Source organism: Lonchura striata, chromosome 2 (genome assembly GCF_046129695.1).
Source record: "Lonchura striata isolate bLonStr1 chromosome 2, bLonStr1.mat, whole genome shotgun sequence".
NCBI classification, from domain to species: domain Eukaryota; kingdom Metazoa; phylum Chordata; class Aves; order Passeriformes; family Estrildidae; genus Lonchura; species Lonchura striata.
In genome coordinates, this window is record NC_134604.1 from 75,761,343 (window position 1) to 75,787,040 (window position 25,698).

At 38.0% G+C, this 25,698-nt stretch overlaps 1 protein-coding gene across 1 annotated transcript in view; it reads left to right on the forward strand.

Moving 5' to 3' along the window:
- The window catches only part of GPC6 (glypican 6), a 726,722-nt gene that overhangs the window by 207,841 nt on the left and 493,183 nt on the right, over positions 1 to 25,698 (forward strand). The window contains exon 2 of the mRNA XM_077781485.1: positions 10,803 to 10,961. Coding sequence (XP_077637611.1) covers positions 10,803 to 10,961 — 159 coding nt within the window. The remainder of the gene's footprint in view (positions 1 to 10,802; positions 10,962 to 25,698) is intronic.

Below are 25,698 nucleotides of genomic sequence, written 5' to 3' on the forward strand. Positions count from 1 at the left end.
CAAACAGTGTTCTGCTGGAAAATATTGATTGAAAAAACACCACAATGTAGCAAATAGGTTTTTTCTATTACACTGCATTCATTACACTGCCTACATTCTCAAACTTGCAGCCTCAGCAGTGCAGGACGCACCTGCCCTTCTTCAAGCTGGGAAGCCACTTAAAGTCAAGGACGATGTCATGCTTGCTCTGCCAGGACTTCTGGAGCACCCTTCTCAAATTCATGCTAGAATTATAGAATAATTATGTTGGAAAAGACCATGAAGAGAGACCAACTCAGCACTGCCAAGGCCACCAAAAAGCCATGTCGCTAAGAGCCACATCTGCATATCTTTTAAGTATCTCCAGGGACGGGATGGAGGCTCAATCATTTCCCAGGGCAGCCTGTTAGAGGGCTTAACAACACTTTCCATGAAGAAATTTTTCCTAATAGCCATCTAAACCTACCCTGTCACAACTTAAGGCCATTCCCTCTTGTCCTGTCACTTGTTACCTAGGAGAAGACACCTTGTTATACCCTCCTTTCAGACAGTTGTATAGACTCTACCCTGAGCCTCCTTTTTTCAGGCTAAACACCCCCCACTCCCTCAACCCCTCCTCACAGGACTTGTGCTGTAGAGCTTTCTTCAGTTCTGTTGCCCTTCTCTGGAAATGCTCCAGGATCTCAAAGTCTTTTTGCAGTGAGGGACCCAGGACTGGACACCGGACTCAAGATGTGGCCTTGTGACCAGTTCTGAGTACAAGCGAACAATCCATGCCCTGGTCCTGCTGGCCACACTATTGCTGATGAGTCCAGGATGCCATTGGCCTTCCTGGCCACCTGGGCACTCACTGGCTCATGTTCATCTGACTGTTGAGCAGCACCCCCAGGTACTTTACCAATGGGCAGCTCTTTGGCCACTCTTCCCCCAGTCAGTAGCAGTGAGTGGGGTTGCTGGGACCCAGGTGTAGGAACTTTGTCATGTTGAACCTCATACCATTGGCCTTTTCCAGCGATCCAGCCTGTCCAGATCCCACTCTAGAGCAGAGGGATCCTAAAGTCAAGCAAAGTAATAATCCTTCCTATCAGGATCTTTGTTTGAAAATGGGCTAAGAAATTAGCTCAAGCCCTCACCCAAAAATTTTAGGTACATAAAAGGGGATTTTCGCTGTGAAGCATGACTGCAAGTTCCTCTAGCCATATGTATCAGTGGCTAGATCCTTTTTGTGGAGGCATATACCTATAGCCCTTGGATACACATGGAAAAGACAGAAACTTGAGAACTTGACCTGAACCAGCAGGTAATTTCTACCTCCTATAATGTGGAAACCACAGAGATTATGAAAATTGGCAAGCTTTGAGACAGAACTGGGCCTGCAACAGGAAAGAAACCGTGTAGTTCATGCTCAGGAACCCTTCAAAACTTTCCAAATTCTGCTGAAGAGTGACAACACTGTCTTCTGAATCATCTTTAGTCCATATGCCCCCCAGGCAACTTTAGTCACATACACATCAGCTTTTCAGAGGATGCCTATGAGTCCAGCTTATCTGAAAGATGGGAGGATCTGGACACCCCCACCCAGGTTCTACAAGATGTGACAGCTAGTTATTGAAACTGAGAATCTGAAAGGAATCTGAAAAGAGCAATGAACAGGATTTCAAGAATGTCAGGTCTCACTGCTGAACCTTGAGATTCCTAAGGAAATATAATTTATTGAGAATGTTTCAGAATTTCTTGCATATTCATAAAAAGGTTGCCCATCCATGGTTTTAATTATTCATGTAGATATACAAGTATATCTATTTGCATTATATACTTGACAATGTCCAGTGAGAAACTGTCTTTTCGTATTGATAATTAGAAGCTTTGTAATTCACAGGGTTTTTATGCATGCTTTAACACATGGGTATTTTCAGTTCCATGAAGTTATATTTGTCACATAAGTGAATCAAAACAGTCTGAAAGTAGTTAGTCAATAGGAAAAAAAAAATTCTTTCATGAGAGGACATCCCTCTGGCACATTCTCAGTGGATATCCGTACTGTATTTTCTTTCTCCCATGTCAGCTGGTATCCTCTTATTGAAGGAGAGTCATTTCAGCACTCTTAAGAGGAGTGTGCAGAATTGGTCTGAATTCCTTACTTGCATAAGATTTACTGTGGGAACATAGGCCATTCTCTTCTGCACCTTTAGGAAAGACCTAAATACTTATTTCTATAGTTCTGAAACCCTCCCACCTGAAGGAAAGGCCACTTGCAGAAAAGGGCATCCACATACTGTGGTATCTTCTTCTACTTGACTGATCAGGAGGAGCAGCTGGGGATGATATTCCCATGACCCTTGCAAGTCAAGGCTCCCAGAGTCTCCACAGAGCATGTCCAACTAGGAGCAATGAGCTATGAGGCTAAGCAATAGACTAACAACCATAGTGATAAGTCATGTGATAACTCTCAGGTGTTCATGCAGTCATCATTTAGGTCAGGAGTTAGCTGATTTTTCTTATTTCTTCATTGCCACCCTCCAGTTTGTCACATTTTTCCTGTAGGGTTTTACACCTTCCTATATCAGTAGCTTTCTTTTTGAATCTCCGACAGTTCTGTCTGTGCCTTGCTTCCAGTACCTTGTTGGACTTTCTCACATTGTAACAGTGATTGGGTCTGTAGAACCAAGCTGGGGACGAGTGAATTTGCACCAAATTTGGCTCACAGACCACAGAACTCCTGCACAGGGGTAAAAGGACATTTTCTTTTTTTGGCCTCTCTTGCATTGAGTGATTTCTCTGGACATTATACTTGGTTGACATATTCTTAGCATGCTTCCCTGGGGGAAAAGAAAAAAGAAAAAAAAAGTTTTCCTCGTTCCTTTATAAAGTCAAAGATACACAAACTTGGAGAAAGTGCTTTGCTTCATGCCTTACAGCTTGTGTCACAGTAAGGTTAATACTTAGGAACTGGTAGAGGCATTTTGCTTTTCACAGTGGTTGGCTTCAAACAGAAATTACGGGACAAATGCCAGCATTTCTGGCCCTAAATTTCATGGGTAGACCTTGAGTCAGTATGATAACAGGACTCCTAGATCTTTACAAATTGTAGCCTCCCCTTTTGTACTGTCTTTTCCCTGAAGGAACCAAGAAAGAGATTAGGCTGAAAAATATTTCAATAAAGGGTTTATGGCAGAGGCAGCAAAGCCTTAACCACTGGTGTGTCCATTACAGCCTATGACTTATGACCAACTCGACATTATCATGTTTGTCTTCCTGAGCTGTTTCTGTGACTGACATTGCAGGAAAGCATGTCATTATTAATCAGAAGAAAAAAAAGTGTATTAATCTGTTTAATGGTAGCACAAAAAGGTTTCACTGTGCTGATTGAAGGCATCAGGATAACAGAATAAGAGGAGAGCACTTTGATTAATGACTCTTAAACAGTTGATTGGTATTTTAGAAACATGGAATTTATGCATGACAATACAGTGATTAGCAAGGGATATCCACAACTTTAAAATACACTTGACACTTCAATCAAATGGCATGACCATATCCATTCAGCTTTAATCTTTGATGTATGTATATTAGTAATGGTATAACTATCTTAAAGACTGGTTTGGGCAATACAGCATACCCAGCTAATCCCAGGAAGCTAAGTCCAGCACACTCTCATACTGCAACAGTATTTTGGTGCGTATATGACCTAAGTGGTGTAAATCTGTCTCTGATACACCATATGCTACAATCACATCTTTGGATTTCAGTTTTGTATGAAGAACGTTGATTGAAATCTTTATAAATACATGAATGTGTGCAATCTCATCCTGCTATGTTAATCATGAAATTGTTCTGAGGGTGGATTAAATTTAAAGCCTGCCTTGCATTGTGTTTTGTGGTCATGGTAAAGAAATGTGCTGCTTGTATTCTACTTCTCACTATAATGCTATATAAGACATTTCTGCTATTATAGTAGGGGACATAATAAACAGCAAAAATCAATTTGGGGGAGGGGAAGTTAGCTGGTGTTCCCAGGTGGGAGCATGCTTTGAAATCAGAAAATTGCAGCCATGCGAGATGATGAAACTATTGGTGCTGAATCACAGCCTTGCTCTTTGCTTTCCACAAGGCACTGAGCACAAAGCCAGTAATACACTCTCCAAGAGGTAACTAGAGATTCTTCTCACAAACTGTGTTATCAAAAAACAATTTGTCTGGCTGTGTATGCTTAGAAAATAAAATGATCCTGAGTGTTGGAGTAGTGGTACTGCTTCTAGTAGTTTAGTTGGGAATACTCGAGGGACTTCAGTTCTTTCTTTAGCATCTGTATAGTCTTAGTCTGAACAAGTTTGCCTTGGCCTCAGCTTCTGTAACTTATTACTGAAATCTTCCCAAGGACAACAGGGTCAGGGCTTCTTGTAAATGAATGTTCCCTGTGGGACCTGTAATGAAGAGGCTGTTAACTAATTATCAGTCCGTTTGGAAGGCATTCATTTTTTAATTGACCTCAAAGAAATCAAGGAACAAAAGGAATCTGGGCAAAGATGATTTGAGTTCTGAGGCAAACAAATGAGTCAGTTTTATTCTTGGGGTAGTTGCACAAGTTTATTGAAGTCCACCAGACATAAAAGGTTTTCAAGTTCAATATTCCTTTGATTAAAATTAGGAGAGCTGTGTCTGATGGCACAATCTGTGTGTTACAGACAGGTTTCCCTCCCTTCCTCTAGCTGTCATTTTCTGTGCAAATATTGCTCCTGTCATCACTTGTCAGGCCAATATTACAATGGAATTAATTTAAAACATAATCTGTTTCCTTTTAGTTTGAGTGGGAAAGTTCAATTTGTGACTTGAATGTCAGGTGCAGTTTTTCAGAGGCTGCTTGCAGGGCTGTTATACCCCACAGAGAAGATAATTACAAAGTCAGAAGGAGCCTTAGGACTTTATGGTTAGCGAACAGGGTTTTGTCCAACAAAAGGATATTTTAATTTTTGTTGCTTGAATATTGTCTGAAATACTAAAATTCATGTTTCTAATTTATTTTTAACTGCCAAAAAAGTTAATGCAGAAAACCTGATAGTGCTGCTTGAGTTTTTTTTTTTTTTTCCAAATTAAAGATGATTGTCAGTCAAATTCTTCAACAGCAGCAGATGTGTAACAAAATGGTGCAAGTGTATTGGAGAAGTATAGCTTTTTCTAATAGAAAATTTCTAATGTGATCATTAAGTGTTTCCTATGCTCCTGATTTCACCAGAGAACTTAAATTGAAAACTTCATAAAGTAGGTATTCAGAAACATTATCACCCATACTGAAAATGATTCAAATCTCAAAACATGGGGCAAGGGTTAAAGTTGATGAGGTTTTTCTTTTAACTTTATTCATTATCATTTTTAAGATAATAAAAAATACAGAAAATTGGGTGGAAAATGTTAACTTAGAAACAGAAGTAATGTGGTTCCAGTAGTTTATAATTCTGAGAGGTATGAAGTTCTGAAGTACCTAATCACAGAACCACAGAAGAGCCCACTTTGAAAGGAATGCTGGCAGATCATCTGGTCTCAGGTACTGGGGGAATGGGAGCCCTGATGGGGTTAACTAACACCTTTGTCCAATCAAATCTTGAAAACCTCCAGCAATGAGGCATCCACCATGTCCCTGCAGAGGTTATCTCAGTGTCTGACTGTTCTCACTTTAAGGAATGTCTTTCTTATTTCAAGATGAAACCTCTTCTAGTACGATTTGTATCTTTTGCTGCTTGTCTTTTCCATGTGGGTCCTTGTGAAGAGAGAGGCCCCATATTCTTTGTACCTTTCCTTTAAGCACTGTAATACCTAGGGTCCCACCTGAGTTTTCTCTTTCTCCAGGGGAAAAAAACTTGAGTCTTTTAGTCTTTCCTTACATTCCAGTCTTTTGATCATCTTCATGATGTTCCTTTGGACGCTCTCCAGTCTGCATTTTTCTTGTCTTGTGGGGACCAGAATGGGGCATGATGCTCCAGGTGCAGCCTGACAAGCACTGAGTATAGAAGGATGATCATGTTTCTACTTTGCTAGAAATTCCCTTGGGGATGCAAACCAGTATCAGATTTACATCTGTTGCTGCAGGGTATTGTTGATTCCTGTTGGCTGGGGGTCCACTAGGAGCCCCCATCCTTTTCAGCAAGGCAGCTCCCCAGCCACGCTGGTGTCAGCATGTGCTGGGCTCTTTAGCTATTCTGTTCCAGGTGCAGGACTAGAGACTTGTCTTTGTTAAAGCTCATACTGTTAATAAATTCGACTGCTTTCTCCACAAGTGGCTGAATATGAGTAGGTCTGAAGCAAGTATTTCAAGTTTCAAAGAGCACAGCTAATGACAAAGCCAAATCACATCAATGTAACCTGGAAGATGAAGACTGTAGAGCTACCTTTTCTTCTTTTAGGCTCTGTTGATGCATATAAGGTGAGCAAGTTTGAAATCCCACCTTTAATTTACCCCTTCTATTTAATATTTTTTATTCATTGCTGGATTTATGAAGCAGGGTGGTGACTCTGTTTCTATTCTCCCCAGTCATACAGTTAGCCCTAACATTCTGTGAACAGAACACTATCAGGGCTTTACATTTATGATTAGAATAGGAACTATAAAATTTTGACTGCCTGAGAAAGAATTGCTTCCAAAATTGCTAAACTTGCAACATGACCTATAAAAAATTCTGCTAGATAATAAATATGTTATGTGATAATACTTCCCTTTCTAATAATGCAGTCAAGGTGTTCAGGAAATCTGGTGGTTAAATTGTTAAGGATAGTGTTATATTCCATAGGGTTTACTGATCCTTAAGACTATCTTCTGCAAGCACTTACCACTCTCAGATCAGTTCCAGCATTTTGATACGCAGTGAAAGCATTTATTCAGCTTGAAAGCTGTAAGTTGCGATTTTTTAAAGACTTCTGAGTTTTGTAGCACGTTTTAAGGACACCAAACAGTAATACATCTGAATATAAAACAAGTGCTTTATAAATTGCTTTATCACACTTCAAAGCAGCATTGCTAGCGGGATTGCCAAATTCAACTGCAAAACTTGCCAATTTGGATCATGTGAAGGCAGGTGTGAGATTACAGCTGTAATAAAACTGAAATTGAATACTGGTAGCTGAATTTGTAGTAGGCAATTGATTTGATTTATATAACATAAGCCACATGAGGAGAGATATGTAGGTCAGCATCTTCAGCTGGAAACGGTGGTTAGAAGAGCTGTGGTAGGTCGCTGGGAATATTGAGTTAGTAGCTGTTCAGCCTGGCAGAATGCTGGTGCAGTGTAACTACATTCATGTCAAACTTGTTTGGGGAGACACCATTTGCAGCAAGGAAAAACTAGTCAGTTATAACCCATGCCACTTGTGCCACAAAAATCGTTGCTAAAATTAGCATAAGAACCTAGACCATATGGAGTTTCCTAGGGCAAGAACTGGTACATTAGTTATGACCACATTTTCAGCCTGCAAAATACTTGAGGTGTGTAAATACACAAATTAGTGATTAAACACTTTCTATGGTAATAGAACAATGTTTCACAAAATGCAAATAGTAAATGATCCTATTCAAAAAATCAGAGGAAGCACAATGAAATTAGCATGCAGTTATTTCCAATCCAAACAGCCTCTTACATCATGGATTTGCACAAAAGAAGAAAAAAATCCAAATAAAGCACACACCCCTTAATAAAACTATCCAAACTAACAAAAACCAAAAAAAACCCCAAAAAACCTACCAAACAAAAAACCCCAAAGACACAAACCGCCCCCTCCCCCACAGCAAGTTTCCCTTTGCCATTCCCAGGAAAGCACATGAGATTTTGTCCAAGTTATGAACTTTTGGAAACTGCAGCCAGTTGTGGCCAGTATAAACATTGCAGGGCTTAAAGCATTCTAAAAGCTTTATTTTTACAAAATTAGCTTGAACATCTTAGACGTACAAAGACTCCATTGGTGTGAACCAATGGAAAATGCTTTTGCTTTTAGTTTATCTGTAGTCTGACCTGATCTTCCAGTGCAGGAAAGAGAAGGAAGAAAAAAATCTAGAAACAGAATATGAAAAGTAGCACAATATTTCCATTATTATTTTTTTCTACACAAATGCAGAGAATATATTGACAGGAAGAAAAACTAGAAATTTGTTTTGAAAAAATGTCATTATTGTACAGCGAAATTTTTATGATAAGAATGGGTGGCTAGTATAGATAATTTAGGAAGACATATTTTTGGAGAAAAAATCTATGAGTGTTTCTGATAAATGTGAGTTTCTACAGTCAAGAGCCTCAATGAAAGAATAACCAGTGAATTAAAAGGAAAAAACTTACTGAAAACACATGTAAAAGAAAACAATTAGTAGGAATCCGAATGAGTTTGTAGCAGGTAAAGTGAGAAAAAAAATTTGTAGCAAAGCAAATCGAAGACTCTGAATGAATCAGAGAAATAGGAAAAAAAAAATTACTATTCCTCCAAAAATGACTGTTCAATAGAATTTAATTTGACCTAATACTCAGCATAATGTAGTGTCTTAAAAAATTTAGACTCATGGCTGTTACTTACTAAGCACAGTGCCATGAGATTACCATTAGGCCAGCTTATAGCCTGACAATACTGAGAAACAAACAGAGCCAGACAAAAAAAGAATAAGAACTTCAGATGAAGACAGGAAAGAAAAGTGAATTGTATAAAAAGTCTGGGTTGCAATGGTACCAGAGGATATTATCATAATAAAAAGCATGAACTTCAACTCTGACTGGAACTGGGAAAGTAGGTATTTTCAATAAGGAAAAAAAGCCTGGATTTATTGAGGAAAGGGGGTTGCAGACATTATGGATGGGACATTTTTTTTATTTAATCAAGCACACAGCACTGCTTCTAATGATACAATATTTCAACTTTACTTGTCTTTCTGACATCTAATAAAAACTCACATTACTGTTACTGAAATAACCTTTATTGTTTCTTATTCTGGCACCTCCCTTACCTGTTGAATAGTTGCAGTTTAATGTGACAGAGATGTAGAGGGTAAGGCAAACATTAGTCTGCCACTATCTTTTATGTTTGACAGCAGCTGGCTCACCAGTCCCTGTGTGTGTTGTTTATGGCTTAGATGTGTGACTTTGAGGATGGAGAGGAATTAATTTCTTGTGGTGGGAGGGTGTAGCAGACATGGCAAGCAATACTTACAATATTTTGGTGGTTGTGGAATATAATTTTTTCCCAGTTTTATGCAAAGTTTTATATCATGGTTTATTTGGCCATGACTGGGACTTGTAGGTAGTAGTGCCAAACAGTAACTGATAATAATAAAATTATCCTTTCTGAAGATGTATAGCTGTGAGCTTTTAAAAATTCTTGAGACTGCTAAAAGAAACCTCATGGCATTATAATTCATATATTACGAACTCTTGCAGAAAAAAACAAATTAAGATGGGGTGAGGAGTCAGGGTTGAGGAATGACTAAATTTCAAGTTAAAAGACTTCATTTGAGAACTGAAACATAAATTCGAATAAGGTGAGGGCAAACTGAAGACAGTGTTTATTCTAAGCATGTGCAAACCTCTTTTTGATGCTGTCTTCAAAATGATGCAGCAGCTAAATGTATTATACCCCTGGGAGGTATAAAACTTAGGGCCTGGTTCTCCTCACTACATAATACGAATGGTGAAAAGCAGCCTTAAAGTAGGTATAAATTGCATTTAAGTCTTCTTTATGGCTCAGCAGTGGTAGAAAGGAGCCTAAATATAAATGAGAATCAGGTCCCCAGTATTTATTTAACCCTTGGGCTTTGTATATCATTTTATTTGCAGTTTTAAGAGATTTGCAGGGGGATTTTTAATCAGGACTTGGTGTACAGAAAGCTAAATATTTTCATTGCCTTACAAGTAACTTTAATCATACAGGCAGATCATACTCTTTATTTCTCAAGAGGAAATGGTGGAATTTTCTGGCTTTGTACAAACCAAGGTAAATGTTTCTGACACCCTTAGTACAGTGTCAATTGGAAATTCACATTTTATGTAATAACAGACCATTTTAATTTCATGAGTTGAAGAATTGGTTTCCACGTGCAAATTGTACTGAAGAAAGCAATATTGTCAGAAGAACTGGCAGAGTGCTTCAAGAGATAAATCTATTGAATTAAATAAGAAGCATTCATTACCTTTTACATTGCATTTCCATATAATATAAGCATTAATTAAACTCTTCATTGCTTTTTCCTGTTCAGCAGAGCACTTGCTCAGTCTGACAAGAAATACTGCCCAAGAAAACCCAAACACAATCATTAAAATACGCTTAAGAGGGAAAGGAAGGAGAGAAGGGAACAATGTTTTGGTGTACTTGGATAAGTGGGACCTGTCTACAAAAATGCATAATTTCTGTTCTTCAGGTTTTGACAACAAATGCATGATTGTTGTTTTACAATTTTTGACAGACCCAGTGGCTTGTAATAGGTCATCTCACTAGATATTTCTCCAGGCAATTTAAATACAAACAAAAAGCAAGCAGTTGTTTTTCAAATTTTAAGTATGCTTCAGTAAATGTGGAAGGCTTCTTCAGCATGGGAGAACACTTGGCGTGAGGCACTTTTACTTTTTGAAGTATCAAAACAACTCTCAAAGTGCGTCTCCTCTTGCCTGCAAGGAATACCCAGCTATAGCAAAATTGTTGATACAAATTCAAGGTGTTTCCTGTCAAGCTCTTTAAGTTTTGACTTAAAGAGTTCCCTGGATAGCTCACCAAAACTGAAGACCCATCATGTGCATTTTGGTTCTAGCACATTTCTATCTGTATTCAAATATTTCTAATTTCTTCTTTTCTTGTGATTCCAGGGGAACATTTGAGAATCTGCCCTCAGGAATATACATGCTGCACCTCAGAAATGGAGGACAAATTAAGCCAACAGAGCAAACTGGAGTTTGAAAATTTAGTGGAGGAGACAAGTCACTTTGTACGCACGACTTTCGTATCCCGGCACAAGAAGTTTGACGGTAGGCTGGACATAATTTACTTATTTTCAAGGTTATGGGATTTAAAAGCCACAGTATCCATAATATCTATAATAAACGCCAATGCTCTTTTTTTTACAATTAGATATCACATTTGCAGTTGTCAGTTTGGCTAAGATAAGGGTTAATATACTGCTGGTATGCTTATCAGCTTTGTGAGTATTGCCTTTAATTACAATGACATCAAGAATCAGACTGTTAAGTGCCTGCAGGCTTGGCTAATGTTGAAAAAAGAGATTAGATATGCATAGAGAGGTTTATAATTTTTGTCTCCTAGTTTCAAGTGCAAAATTTAGGTTTGTAATTATGTTCACTTTTGCAAGATGAATGGTGGATCTCCCATGATTTTTGTTATTGCAGAGCAGTATTTGGGTAGTTTGTCTTCTTATAGCCTTAAGGCTGTTGTTTTTTTCCTGCGTGATTTTCTTGTGATGTACAGAGGCTCTAAAGAAGGCATCTGGCTTCCAAACACTAAGGCCTCAAGTTGCATTTGAGAGAGATTATCATACAAACCACTTAAGCAATATTGAACACATCTTTTCTACCTAGAAAGAACAGAAAACAACAGTTTGAGGGTTTTATTTCTTTGTGATCAGCCTTTATAAGGTCTTTTCAAGATCAAGGTTATGGTGTGGCAATTTGCTAAATGAGTGTTTTTGATACTGAACATTAAGCTGTTTTTATGGTTGCATCCATGTTTTAAATAATGGTTTTATCTAAATGTGAATTCTGTATTTATGTTGAAAGTGTCATCCTGAGCATTTCTGCATATCTGTAAGTTGAAAATAGTCTGGCATTAAGAGGCCTAAATCAGCATTGCAGAGAATTGCAGAGCAGGTGGAAAGTGTGCAAATAGGTGGGGGCAAAGCTGACAACCAGGTAATGGATCATATGCACACATTTAGGAGAATGGTGGAAGTGTTATCTCTGAACTTGGAAGCTTGCTTCAAAAATCTTCAGTCCCATTCAGAAAGAAGTGAAGATGTCTCTAACTCCTTATTATCCAATTAAAGATTTTTTTTCCAAATATTGATTCTCTCAATGTAACACAGAAGAAAAAAATAATTCTAAAGAAAGCAATAGAAAAATGTAATATGAAGATGAGCTGGAAGAAAATCTTTAGCAGATCAGAGGTGAATGTAATTTAGAGAATGTCCTTGGAAGGTGGGGATGACTGCACTTCTCTGAATTGTGATTACTTCCTTTATAATGAAAAAGTGTAATTTTTTAAGTAGTGGATTAAAAAAATTTAGTTATCTTCAAAGGATCAAAAAAAAAAAAAAATCCAGAATTTGTGTGTAGTGTTACAAGATGATTGTGCAAGCAGAACAGACATTTCAAACCATCTACAACATGCACAGGGCTTTTTCTTTCCTAGAAGGAAACTGGGGTGATTGCTGTTCTGTGACCATGCAGCACACTGAAAACACTCAGCTAATTGACCACAGAGCTCAGACAGCACTTTGCTAATTCTTTGTCAACTCCAGGCCTTTCTGTATTGCATTGAGTTTAAAGACATTACAGCTTTCTCAGTAATCTGAAGTTCTGTGTCTTAATACTGATGGTAAGGTATGGCTTAAAGTTCCTGATTGGATGTAAATATTCCCCTCTGGGATCTGCTCCACAGAAAATTGGAATAAAAGACTAAGGTGTTTTTTCTATCTTATTATTGATGCTTTAAAGGGAACTTGCAATGTAATGTCTTATCTGAGAACATTGGAGCTTTGTGTATGCTTTCAGAATTTCAATGCTATTTTAAAGCTATTCAAAATTTTTTCACTTGTATGGAAAAACTGCTTCTTTCCAGAAGGGCAAAGACATTAATGAAAAAATATATTCACCTAATAGACTTCCAGTGTAAAATCAGCTAGATTTCTTGCAGTTTAAAATGTGATGATAGTTATATTAAGATAGATAGCTAAGGTCCATGTTTTAACTGTTCAAGTACAATCCTTTTTTTTTTTTTTTGTTGTTGTTTCTTAATTTGGTACAATCACTTAATTTGTGATTGCACAAAGGAATTCTGATACATAATTCTGCCATTTAATGCTAGTACACCATAAATAGCAAAACAGATACAGCCAATTGTGATGATTTTATGTGAGTTTTGCACAGTACCTGTGTTTGTCAAGAGCAGCATATGGAAGCAATAAAAGAATATATGAATATCTAAGTTATGCTGAGATAGATATTAGTGTTGCTCCCTTGAGGAGTTAATTTCAGCTATAGTTGCTGTCAAGCTCTTTTTTTGTTCAGACATTCATATAATTTTGAGAACTCTTGAAAGGACATCAAAGGGATATCTTGCAGATTTTTTAATGCTGTACTAGACCTCTTAGGGTAATACTAAGTTTTGCAACATAAGACTTTTTAGAATGTGAGCTCTTTACAATTTTGATCTGACCTTCATAAGCCTTATCTTTCTTAATTTGTTTTCAGCCCCACAAGCATAGAGCTTAGATATGATAACTTAAGCATAGATATGATGTTATGATTTCCATTTTGAGAGGCAATTTGAGATTTGTTTTCCTTTTCAGGATTTTTTTTTCCCAGATTCCTATTCATGATGTAGTCTAAAAGGAAACTCAATCTACTGTAACTTGAACATTGTCTCTTTAGCCTCTGATGAGACAAACATTTTTACACAGAACCACAGAATCCAAGCATGGCCAAGATGAGGGATGGCTTTGTCAACCTTTCTGCTCCAAGCAGGCTCAGCTATCACAGGTCACCCAGAGTCATCTGCAGCCATGTTTTTAATATCTCCATGTATAGAGACTGCACAGCATCTTTGAGCAACTTGTGCCAGTGTTTGACCATCCTCACAATAAAGTGTTTTCTTGTGTTTACATGGAATTTCCTGATTTGGTTTGGTTTTCTTACTTTGTACCCATTGCTGTCACTGGGCTATATATCCCCCCACTAGATATTTATGCATGTTGATGAGATCCCCTACACCTTTTCTTTTCTGGGCTAAACAATCCCAACTCTCTCCACCTCTGCTTTTAGATTAGGTAGCCCAGTCCCCTCATCATCTTCCTGCCCCTTGCTTGGATTGCACCAGTATGTCCATATCTGTCTTGTCCTGGGGTGTGCAGACCTGAACCTAACTCTCCACGTGTGGCCTTATCAATGCTTAGCTTAGATGAAGATTCCCTTTCCTCAGCCTGCTGTCAATGTTCCTACATAATTTCTGTGTCAGTTTTATATTTTGTTTCACATGAAGTGCAGTACTTCAAATCTCTACAAGAAATAAATTTCTGTAATAATTAAAAGCAATAGCAGCTAAAGCTAAAATTTGTAGCTTTAGAAATTGCTAAACAATTGAGAACCATCTATGATCAGAAAAAATATACTTTTTTTTAATTGCCTATCATTTCTTGCATCCTAAACCCCCTTATAATCTTTAATTTCTTATTCATTTGTACTCCACATCTCAAAAGGGCTGTCATTGTATTGGAACTTTTGACTGCTCCATTATTCTAGACTTATTTATTTATCAGAGTATATGGGGTTCAAAGATATGTCAGAACCAAAGATCTGACAGTATAATTCTTCATTCAATTTCCATGTTCTAGACAAGTGGAGTGCATTAGCATAAGTCACTACACAACATAATGCCAGCTGCCACTTCTGTCTTGGCTGAGCCTTATGTGCAGATGTTTCCATCTGTATTGCCACCATAATATTGCATATTTGTCATTGTAGTGACATACTATATGGTCATTTCAAGCAAAATCAGTATCTGGAATTTCACTAATAGGTGTGTGAGGATCCACGGAATCTTCTCAAATAAATAGAGCCTTGAAATGAGAAGTTCCTTTGAAACAACAAGTGCTCAATGGTCCTAGCAAAGAGTGCAATACCTGTTTCAGCAATGGGACACACATACCCTTCCAAACACTATAAAAAGAAAAAGCCTTTCTAGCAGGTAGGAAACACACAGAAAGTGAAGGATTCCAGCAGATACGAATTTTTATCTTACCTCAAGGCTTTGTGCAAGATTAACCCATATAAGCAGACTTGTAATGATCAGCTGTTTCCTATTCCTAACCACAGACAAGTAATCATGCTCCACTTCCTGGACCTCTACCATATACCTCAAAACAGCTTAAAATATATTATGCTCCCAGTGTAGCTGTAATAGTATCATCTTATTATCACCAATTCCTTTGCATAGTGACATTGCTGAGCAGCTGTTTCACACACAAGCCAATTTCTTTTAAGTATTGCTCCATCAGCAACTGAAACCAGCCTGGCCGGAAGGCTTTGTCATGAATGTTAATGAGGATACAAGTAGCTGTTCAGTGACATTTTCTCACTAATCCTTTGAATTAGCATAAGGAAAACTATAACAAAGAGTTTTAATTTAAGCTAAATAGATCTGAACCTGATAAAAGACATACTGTCTCCTCATTCTCATTAAAAATTACACTAGCAGTCTTTGCAGGGGTGTTAAAAATGAAGGAATGTCTAAGAATAGCTATTGTGAATTTGAATGGATATGGATAGCCTTCAGCAGCATGTGTGAGGCATGATGCCTTTTAAGGAAAGTAACCTGAATAGCCTAAGGACCAATCTGCAGCTGCATTGATCTATCATACAGTGTCATCATTCCCCATGCTCCTTTTATTTGCAGTCTCGGAGAACAGTGATCCATACCCATTAGTGCCGCTCATATATATCTTACAGTCATTACCAGCAGTAGTGGTGTAAATTACAGGGCAGCAAAGTTTCACAGATGATCTCCCATAATAATACCTACAAGAATAGCTAACATCCCAGACACTCTGTATTCCCTTTTCTTGCACACTTTATGAAAGAACTTGGAGAAAAATAGCAGGTTTGAATCTTTCCTTGGATACTAGAGTTGAAAAAAAAAAAAAAAGTTTTGTGAAGTTGGTTTCTAACAAAGTAAGAACTTTTCAAAGACATTAAATATTATAGCCAGTTATAACTGTCTCATTAAACTTGGCCAAAAAAAAAAAAAAAGTGTGAAAAGTGAAATGAGAGAGGTTCTTGAAGTTGGAATACACTGAAGTTCAGTTTCATGGCCAGCATAAGTCTCCTGTCCTTTGCTCCCTCTTCCTCCTACTCTCGCTGCCCAGCTTGCCAACCTACCTTGAGCTATAGCTCACTCACCTCTGTGGATTTCTGCAACACAGAAGGCCACTTGTACACTGGTGCTGTCACAGTCAGCATCAGTGTTTGGCATCAATCAACAGTGAATGGGAAGTGACTGTCACCATCAGTTTATCATCCTACTGTAAGACTTTCATACCTTCTCTCTGTGAGGTCTCACATGCAGCTCCTCACAACACTGACTCCTTTCCTCTTTCTTCCACATGGCCAGCTGACTCCTTCCCCTCATAGCACACACTAACCCTTACACAACCACCTAACCCTCGCTCCTCACAGCAGCACAACTGACTCCAACTCTCCTCTCTAGCAGCTAACCCACTCGTTTATAGCACCCATCCTTATTGTCCCATCCTTACTGGACACATCTGTGACCTATTAAGGGCAGGCCTGTTCCTACTCTTTGGTAATTAGTACAGCTGCAACTCCTCAGGGGTGAGACTGCCCTCAGCACTATCTCTATTCTCTCACAAGCCATCCTCCCACAGTTGGCAGGTAAAGGATGGACTTTGAGAAGGATATTTTCTGATGCTCTGCTTTCCATGCATCCAAAGCAAAAGGGTGTGGTTTCCACATGAATATTTTTGGCCTGATTGTTTGGTTTCTGGAAGCAGGAAGTCATAAAGAACTGCCTTTTCAACAGACCTGTTTGGGAGGGCTTTCTGAGAGTGTGGGAAAGTCAAATAAATATATACTTACATTATTCTAATGTCGCCATGCCTGTAGGCTACACCATACCAAAACTGGATTACCAGATATTTTATGGCTTCCTTCTGGGCAAAATGGTTGTGGTTTGTTTGCTTGTTTTACTTTGTTTCTTTTACAATATTTCAGTGTTGCTTTGCAACATGTTTCACATCAAGTGCAAAATCCACTGCAGGACAGGTGGATTTTTAAAATCCACAACTGCTTGGCTGTAACAGTGCTAGCAGGGCTACCGTTTACATATAATTCATCTAGTAGTTTAACACACTGCATAACTTCTGTGTTTGCCAAAATACAGACCTTAGAGCGAATAGAAAGCTTAAAGAAATGCAACATCTGTTGACTTGTAGCATGTAATGGTTTGCAAGCCTTCATTGGACATCTGGCACAAGTTTTCAAACATTAAAGAGATTCTTAATAAGAGATGACACACCTGAAATTTGACAGGAAACACAAATTTGAAAATAAAATATTTTACACCTGATCAAAATCCTATCAGAGCTGATGATAGTCTAAGAGAAACCTCTATTGCCTGCAAACCATTTTAGTCTCTAGTCCTGAAAGATTTACCTGGAGATTACTGTTTATCAATTTCACATATTATGTCAAAAATGTTGAACTACATTAAAGCAATTTTTTTTGTTTAATTAACCAAACTAGGAGAAGTGACAAGCCTTCAAATCTTGGATCAGAAAGATTTGCCTAGTAATAAGAACATTTTCCAGTCAGGGATGCTAATTCCTGTCACATGGCCAAGTCCAGTACTGAAAGGCAATATTCTGAGATTGGGTATCTTCTGCACACTCCCTGTAGTTGGAAATGCACTTTGTGCATTTGGATGGGCTCTGCTCTTCCTCAGTTTCTTTGCTAAGTGCAGCTGGTCAGAGGAACAGTAATATTCTAACCAGTAATATTCTAACCAGCTGCATCAAATTTATGAAGTTGCAAAGCAAAGAACAAGCTGAACCCTGAGCTGGAGTAGGTGGGCATCACCCACTTGCAAATAGATCTTGTTAGAAACCAGGTGTTGCCAAATCCAAACAGGCTTTGAGAGGGCAGGGATGCGGTGTTTTTCCCATGCAGCAGAAAACAGAATTTGGATTGCTGATGTTTAGGTATCCATGATATGAAGTGTTCCTGTAGGCTCCCTCAGTAGTCAACAGGGAGTAAGAGGTGCAAGTCACATTAGTGTAAAATTTATTTATCAAATAGGTCTGGAAAAATCTTTCCTTGGAGTACATATTTCTTTATATGGATTAGAAAGAGTATTTAGTTATGACATAAATGCCTATATTTTGGACTTACACATTTGTTCTGATAAATTCCACCCCAAGGAACAGAATAAAGGAGTGAAACATCTAAAAGACTTCTGAGCTTCTCCTTTGTGGACTTTTTTTGCCGCTTTTGCAGAAGTTATCCTCTTGTTCTTGTTGTTGTTTTGGCTTGGTTTTTGCTTTTTTTTTTTGTTTTGGTTTGGTTTTTTGGTTTTTTTGGGGTTTTTTGTTTTTGTTTTTCTTTTTGTTTAGTATTCTGTAGGAAAAGACATTTAAAATACTGAGACAGGTAGTCACTATAGAGGCCAGTCATTATCTTATGCTGGTTTATAAAAACCACTCTCCTGTTGAATTCAAATAGCATTTAATCTTCAGCAAAGCTCTGAACTGTGTATGGTTTTTAATATTTTATGATGAAAATTGTTCTCTAAGTGTCCAATCCTTTAAAATATCAACCCATAAGTAAAATTACTGATTTACAAATACTAAACCTCCTGTGATTAAAGATGCTTCAGATGCATGTGGACAAGAATAGAAATAATAGTGGACTCAGCCTCAAGTCCATAATACTGATGTCTTCTTGCAATTGTCCAACAGAGACTCTCTTACCCCTGTGTGGTTCTTATTCTGATGATAGGTGCTTACCTGACACACAGCAAGGACAAAACCATGCTGTGAGAATCAAAAATAGCCACAGTACATAAAACCCAAGCTATGAAAAAATGCTATACATACATATTGTCAGCACTTTGGATAATAGGAATTGTAGCCTTATAATTTCTCATTTGTTGTCCTCAACCCTCATTAAATGCAGAAATACTTTTTTTTAGATTAATCTCATGGCTGTTATAAACAGACATTGTTATCTTTTTGCTGACCTTCTTTCCCTAATTCTTTTGCTTGTGCATCCAAACAACTGGGAAATTAAAAGGAAACTTAGTGTATCATGAAAAGGTTCCTGTAATACAGAAAAATTATTTAATGACTCTCTGTCTCTGTTTCTCTGCTTACCTAAAAACTTTTTAGAGATTTTGTTAAATTAGTTTGGTTTTTTTTCCTTTTACTTTTGTTTTATGTTTTACAAGAAAAAGATGGCAGTGGATCTTTTTCTATGAGGAGTATCAGTGAGGACTTTCACTTTTTCTGGGAGGATTATTTCTTGGAGGACAGTCACTTTCAGCAGTAAGATAGGACAGAAGGGAGCTATATGCCTAAATGCTTATGTGCCATACTTCTAGAGAATGGAATGTGAATGAATGCTTATGTGCCATACTTCTAGAGAATGCTTTATGTGAATACTTCTAGAGATAACTTAAAAGCAGGCATATGAATGTCCACTTGTGAAGAAAATGCCACGCTCCAGCACAGTGTGGATGAATGGAGGCAGAGATCTCTGAAGGTTGCTCTTGGGGAAAGAGGTTTATTGGGGGTGCAGAAGGTTCTGCCTCGAGCTCCCAGGCGCAGCACGTGGCGGGGCCTGAGAGCGTGGAGGAGGGGAGAGACAAAAGGATGCGCTAGGAGAGGGGAAGCTCCAAGGAAGGGGAAGTTCCAAGAGAGGGGAAGAGGTTCCAAGAGACCGCGTGGCCCCTCGAAGCCTCTTTATCAAGGGGCTTCGAGGTGGGTTGGGATAAGGCATATCCAATGGGGTTACAGATATTTGATGTTTGAAGGGAGGGATAGAGGTGTGGGATGAGCCATACATGTTTTGGGGGGTGGGATGGAACAGTCCATTTCACCCCAGGACTCATCCAAAGGCAGGGTGTCATCCGGCTAGCTGGGAGAACTGTTCTCATCCTAGCTGTATTATTTATGAACAATCATATTTATCTATCATCTGCAACACACTTGTGCTATACTTAGTGGCAACAATGAAAATTGCATATATAAAGCAGAGATGCCAGAATTCAGGAAGGAGATAGTGAAGATGTGGGAAAGAGGTAATGCTTCTCAAGTCTTCCCTGCTTGCTTTAGATTAGCTCTCATTGTACACCAGCAGTTGAGTGGTAAAAATAAACATATGCTGCCTAGACTCCCAGAGTGTGGGTGCTGTGCTGGTGCTGGTAGAAAGTAGCAGCCATCCTTCTCTGCAAGGACAACCCTTCTGGGTGCTGGGGAGGGCTGATAAAGCTGGTTAATCTAACACCATAATCACCACCGAGCTGGTGTTAAATATGACATCACCGTAAGGAGTGCAGTTTCTGCTGGCCAGGCTGCCATTGGTAAAATAAACACAAATCACAAAGACACAAACCCCATTAGATTATCCATACTGCAGTGCTTCTTGCTTGTTTTACTGTGCATGAATGTTCAGGTGCTGTTTCTGAAGACTTTGAACTTAAAACAAGTTACCGCTCATTCACTTCTTAAGATTTTTGCATAAACAGGAATCTTTCTTTTCAACTTTCCCATCTTTTCAAAGTTATACTGAAATGCTTTTGCTTAATGTGTTTATTGTATATGCATCACATGTTTACTCTGGGATACATATATATTGGTTTTTAAGCTTTATCAGAAATAAAGTCTTAAATTTTCTTCTAGTTGTAACCCATGTGCTTTATGCATTCAGAATGACACAGGACTAAAATGTCAAGTGTTCCAGCAGTGCACAGGTCAGTTACCTGTCATTAACAGCAGATATTGGAAGGGCAAAGCATAGAGCAGGAGATGAACTGGCAAAAGATGGTGGGGAGGGGGACAGAGAGAGAGGACCAAAAATACTGTGTCATGAGCTGTCTGTCAAACTGCAGTCATGTAAAGAACAGTATATGGCTTACAGGAACAATCTGAGAGGAGTAACAGTGCAGCTTCTGTGGAAGGCTCTTCACACTGCTGGAGAGACAGATGGTGAATACCATGGCTGCTTGAAGTCTGCTTTGAATCTCTATCAAGAGATTTTCTTAATAAAGAGAAAACCAAACCTTAAGGTCTGAATTACATCTTCTTTAATATATGGCAGGTTCTTAATTTAACATTCCTATTTCCTAATTATTTACTGTAAATTGATACTTCTTTTGTGTTATTAAGGGAGCATCTAGAAGCCATTCAGCATTCCTAAGTTAGGAAATTTATCCACTCACAGCTTTCCTTGCTCTTGAAGAGCTAGCTGTACTCAGTGTGAAAACATATGTAAAGCAGGAAGGACGTGAAATCAACTTATTCCAGAAATGTAGGACATCTTCAGTCAATGAAATCTCAGCAAGATCATGTCCAGAAAAAGGCAACAGCAGGGACTTGTTGAATGCTAACATCAGTGAACAACGTATGTGAATTTTTACCTTGGTGAAAGCAACTGGTTTGCACAGGTGCTAAAACTGTGCTGAGGAAATCAATTCTGTTGTTATCTCCTTTTTCCTCTTTCTGACATTGAAGTGGTTTCACAGGGATATGCAGTTTAAGGAAGGCAACAATTTATACAAGCTTGTTATATAAAAGTTGAACCAAAGTTTGGTAGGTGGAAGACAAGGTGATTTTTGGAGCATGTAAAATCTCTTAAGGGGAAAAATGCAACAAGCTTTCAAAGCATAACAAGAAATGAATGCATGTGAAGATATGCTAGGAAATCTAATGTAGCTATTGAGACTAAGCAAACATAGACAATTGTGTTGTTTTATTTTCAAAGCTGGAAACAATTTTTGAAGAAAACACCTTGTTTCAATCACCACAAAGGAAGAAGCAATATTTGGAGCTGAAATGTGTATTTCATGTCAACAAAGCACTATACTGATTTAGTTTTGAATTTCAGTAAAATCAGGTATTTTGAAAGATTTCAAATGAATGCTAAAGGTTATTTTCAGCAATTAAAAATGAATAAATAAATTTTTATCAAATTGTTTCCAATAGTATATTTTGTGGTACAGTGAAGTTCTGTGAATTGTGAAAAACATCAGCACTGCATTTTTTAATTTTTACAAGTTTCTGATGTTGACACTTGGTCAGCTTTACAAGCAAATCTGAAACACTACCAAGAAAGCAGGGGTTTTTTTCAGTGTCTACTGTTGTATGTATCTCCATAATTTTCCTGGCACTTCTACAAGTAAGTAATAAATGAATTTATTATCTCATTAAATAACTTGCAAGGGGAATCTTGTCCCACCTTCTAGAGTGCATAATGAAGTTTCAGGACAGGCCACGAGCTGAAGATGCTTTTTAGCTATGAGGAATGGATTCCAGAGCCTCAGACATCTCACGATCATTTTTGGTCTCCAGCCAAACCCAGCTAGGTGGGATCTGCTGCCTAGTGAGCTACAGCTAGTGGAGAGATACAGCTTTGAAATTACTCTGCTTCTTAGTTCAATGCCCAGAGACATCCTTTTCCTACATGTAGTCAATATTTGGAATTCAGTTTCCTCTTTTTGTACCAAAGCATACATGATACAACATTTTAAAAGGCCACTGTGCACTTGTAAGTATATTGGGATTCAGCTTCTAAAAGTTGTGAATTATTTATTAACATATTGAATTTTAAGTCTAAATAAGGGCATAGAGGCTGAACCATTCTAGTCTAATTGTATATCAACGAGAAGTTAAATAACAAGTGAATATTAAGTAAGTTTAAATCAAGAACTTACACAGCTTAGATTAGAAATTACCCTACAACAGACTTTTCTACCCCTGACATTAATAGCACCACACTCCTTAAGTAAATATGGGCATATCTTTAATATTTTTATCAGTTTCAGTGTCATGTAATCTCTGTACAGATGGGATCGCTGGATCAGGTCCTGTCTGCATACCCTTGTACAAAAACTCTTTGTATGCCAAAACAAAATATGATGAAAATAAGAGAGATTTTAGAAAATAAAAGAAATCTAGAAAGAAGTTTCCAAATGGTTCATCAGCAATTCTCCTTGTAGAGGGAATGAAAGTACTACTGGTCTCAGGAATCTGAGTGTACCTGAATTCTCTTTTTCTTTAAGTTTACATATTTTTTTGAAAATAAAGAAATATTACTGTTTATTTAAAGTAATGATAAACCAGTTCTAACAACAGAGCCAGGGAGACAGTGTGATACATGCCAGTATAATATCGTGCTCAACTGTTCAAAGGGAACCCTAAAAGCATAGTGATTTATTTGGATTTTCTGGCATCTTCCATTCCTACATTCTCTTCCTTAGTGTGACTGGCTTTTTGAACTGTTTTCTTTCATGTGCATGGAAATCCATGGCTACATAAAACTAGAGAAATCCTTGTTCTGTTCTTAGCCCAAGGATAAGCCTGTGCCGGGCCTAAGTATACGCAGGCTTTATGCCAGGACTTTGCATGGGGATCAGCTGCACTTTCAGCTAATGCAGAAAATAAAATGCAACATGCCAAAGCAATGTTGTGCTCACCATTTACAAAAAAAAAGCCCTTGGAAATGAAAGTCCTTAGACTCACCTTCACCTGGGCTATGCTTGTGATTTACGTGGCTGTGTTGCTGAGATGCGTTTCTCAAGCGTGATCTGGTTTTCTACTCGCGCATCAGTAAGTTGCTTGCTGAAACTTTATCACTGTTGCAGCGCTGTGCCTGGGAGGAAATGGTTTTGTTCATCTGGTGCATGGAAGAAGAGCAGTGCAGAAGAGGAAGGGAAGTTCAGAGGTGAGAAAAGGACAGATGAGACCTGACTATACTTTTATGGTGGCCCTAGTCCCATGAAAGGATGGGTAAATGTTGAAACCTGAAGGCCACCTCAGCAAAGGTCTCTCACTGGGCAATTCACAGGGCTTTGCTGCTCTTGCAGCCTAGGGATTTATTTGTTTAAATTGTCAGGATCTGGTGAATTGTCTAAAGATATGAACAGGAATAGGCGGCTGTTGCCTGAGGATTGTTTACCAGCAGGGAGTGGTAGTTGTTATGGAATATTATCTAGGACATAAATCTGCCCCCCTCCTGGCACCTGCTTTTCCTCTTCAACTCGGAAGAGACTGCAGAATGCAAGTATCTGTAATTAGACCTTCAAATGCACAGCTTGAAAGGAAACAATCTTAGCACAGCATAAAGACAATAGCACTTCCCTGGTTTGACTAAAAATTCTAAATGTCTTAATCTCCTTAATTTGCATCTATAATGATGCTTTTTGCAAATTCCCTAAATAGAAACTGTGTTAATATGCAGATTGACAATGCCCTTATTGATGCTCTGTATTGTACTTTTTTTTTTTTTTTACTATTTTAAGCATAGCCAGGAAAGCTATAACCCGTATTTAATTTTGGAATAGCAGTGATGTGAGAGGCTTTTTAGGTAATCTCTGGAATAAAGTCATATACAACATTAGGGAGGAAAAGGACAGAACCAGTGACTATTTACAGCGATGATCTGTGCATCCCTGGTGCAGAGGTGTAGTTGTGGAAAACAAGGTATCCCTGGACAGGCAATTTGCAGTTCTCAAATTAAGACTCAGGTGATAATATTGCTTGTGAGTTTGTGCAGTGCTGTTAATTTTACATATGGAGATAAATATTGATCTTTAATTTTAATTGTTGCATCATTACTAGACCTACAGGTAGTAAGATAATTTTCTGGTGGCTAAGGGCTGTACAGATAAAGGGAAAAACAAGTAATCTTGTAACAAGTACATTTTTAGATCAAAATATTAGAATTAATTTAAAATAAACTTCTAATGAAAAATTAGAATTATTTTTGCTTGAAAAGATTTATAAGATACTGCCTGAAATTACTCTTGTTTGAACCAATGACCTTTGTTTTCCTTGCCTAAAATTTGTGTTGAGTTTCTGAAAATACTATTTAACATTTCCTTTTGCTGCTCAGACCTGACATTGTCCCTTCTTAAAATTTCCTTCGTTAATATAGTAACCATGTGTAGTCTAGTTATAGTTAAACTCCTGTTGTTCAAGACTTGTAGATGATGAAGCTTAGGGTCAACCACAAGACCACCTTAATTTTGTGATGGTCATGCATACCATCAGTCAACTTTAGACCAGCTAAACTGGCTTAAAAACAGCAAAAATATGCTGTGGCTTCTTCAAATAAAAGAAAGGGGCGGAAGAGATAAAAAGACAGTGGTGAAAATTGAGTGATATGTCCATGTATTATGGCAAGTAACTTGGAGATGAGAACAAAACACTGTCAAGACAGTAAAAAAACTAGGAGGTTGAAATTTTGAGAAGGGGGTAGTCAATAGGTAGGTGCTTATGTTTAGCTGTGACATAGAAACAGTGGATTTCAAGCTCCTAGGAAAGGGCAGACACTACTCCCACCAATGCCTTAGCACTTAGTCTGTTTAAAAGACTTCATTCGACTACCCAGAAAAACAGCACACTATCAAATTCTCTAATAGACCATCTGTGAACAAGTGCAGCAAGTTCTGCAACAGCTAAAAGGTTTCTTCTCAGCTTCTGTTTGCAAAACATGTGTGAGTTAATGGAGTATCACATTCACATGGTGCATTGACCTGGAGTCTCTTCAGGAAATCTAGGTTTTATGTAAATGCACTGTGCTTTACGATGGGAACAGGCACATTTTCTTATAAGACAATAGTCTTATTTGTTATACTTATCATATTTGGTGTGCTATTTACTATGCAGTTCCTTCTTGGAGGACAGTTATATTTCAAATAAGTCTCATTTCTCTTTGTTTGCCAGCTTACATGTCAAGTAAACCA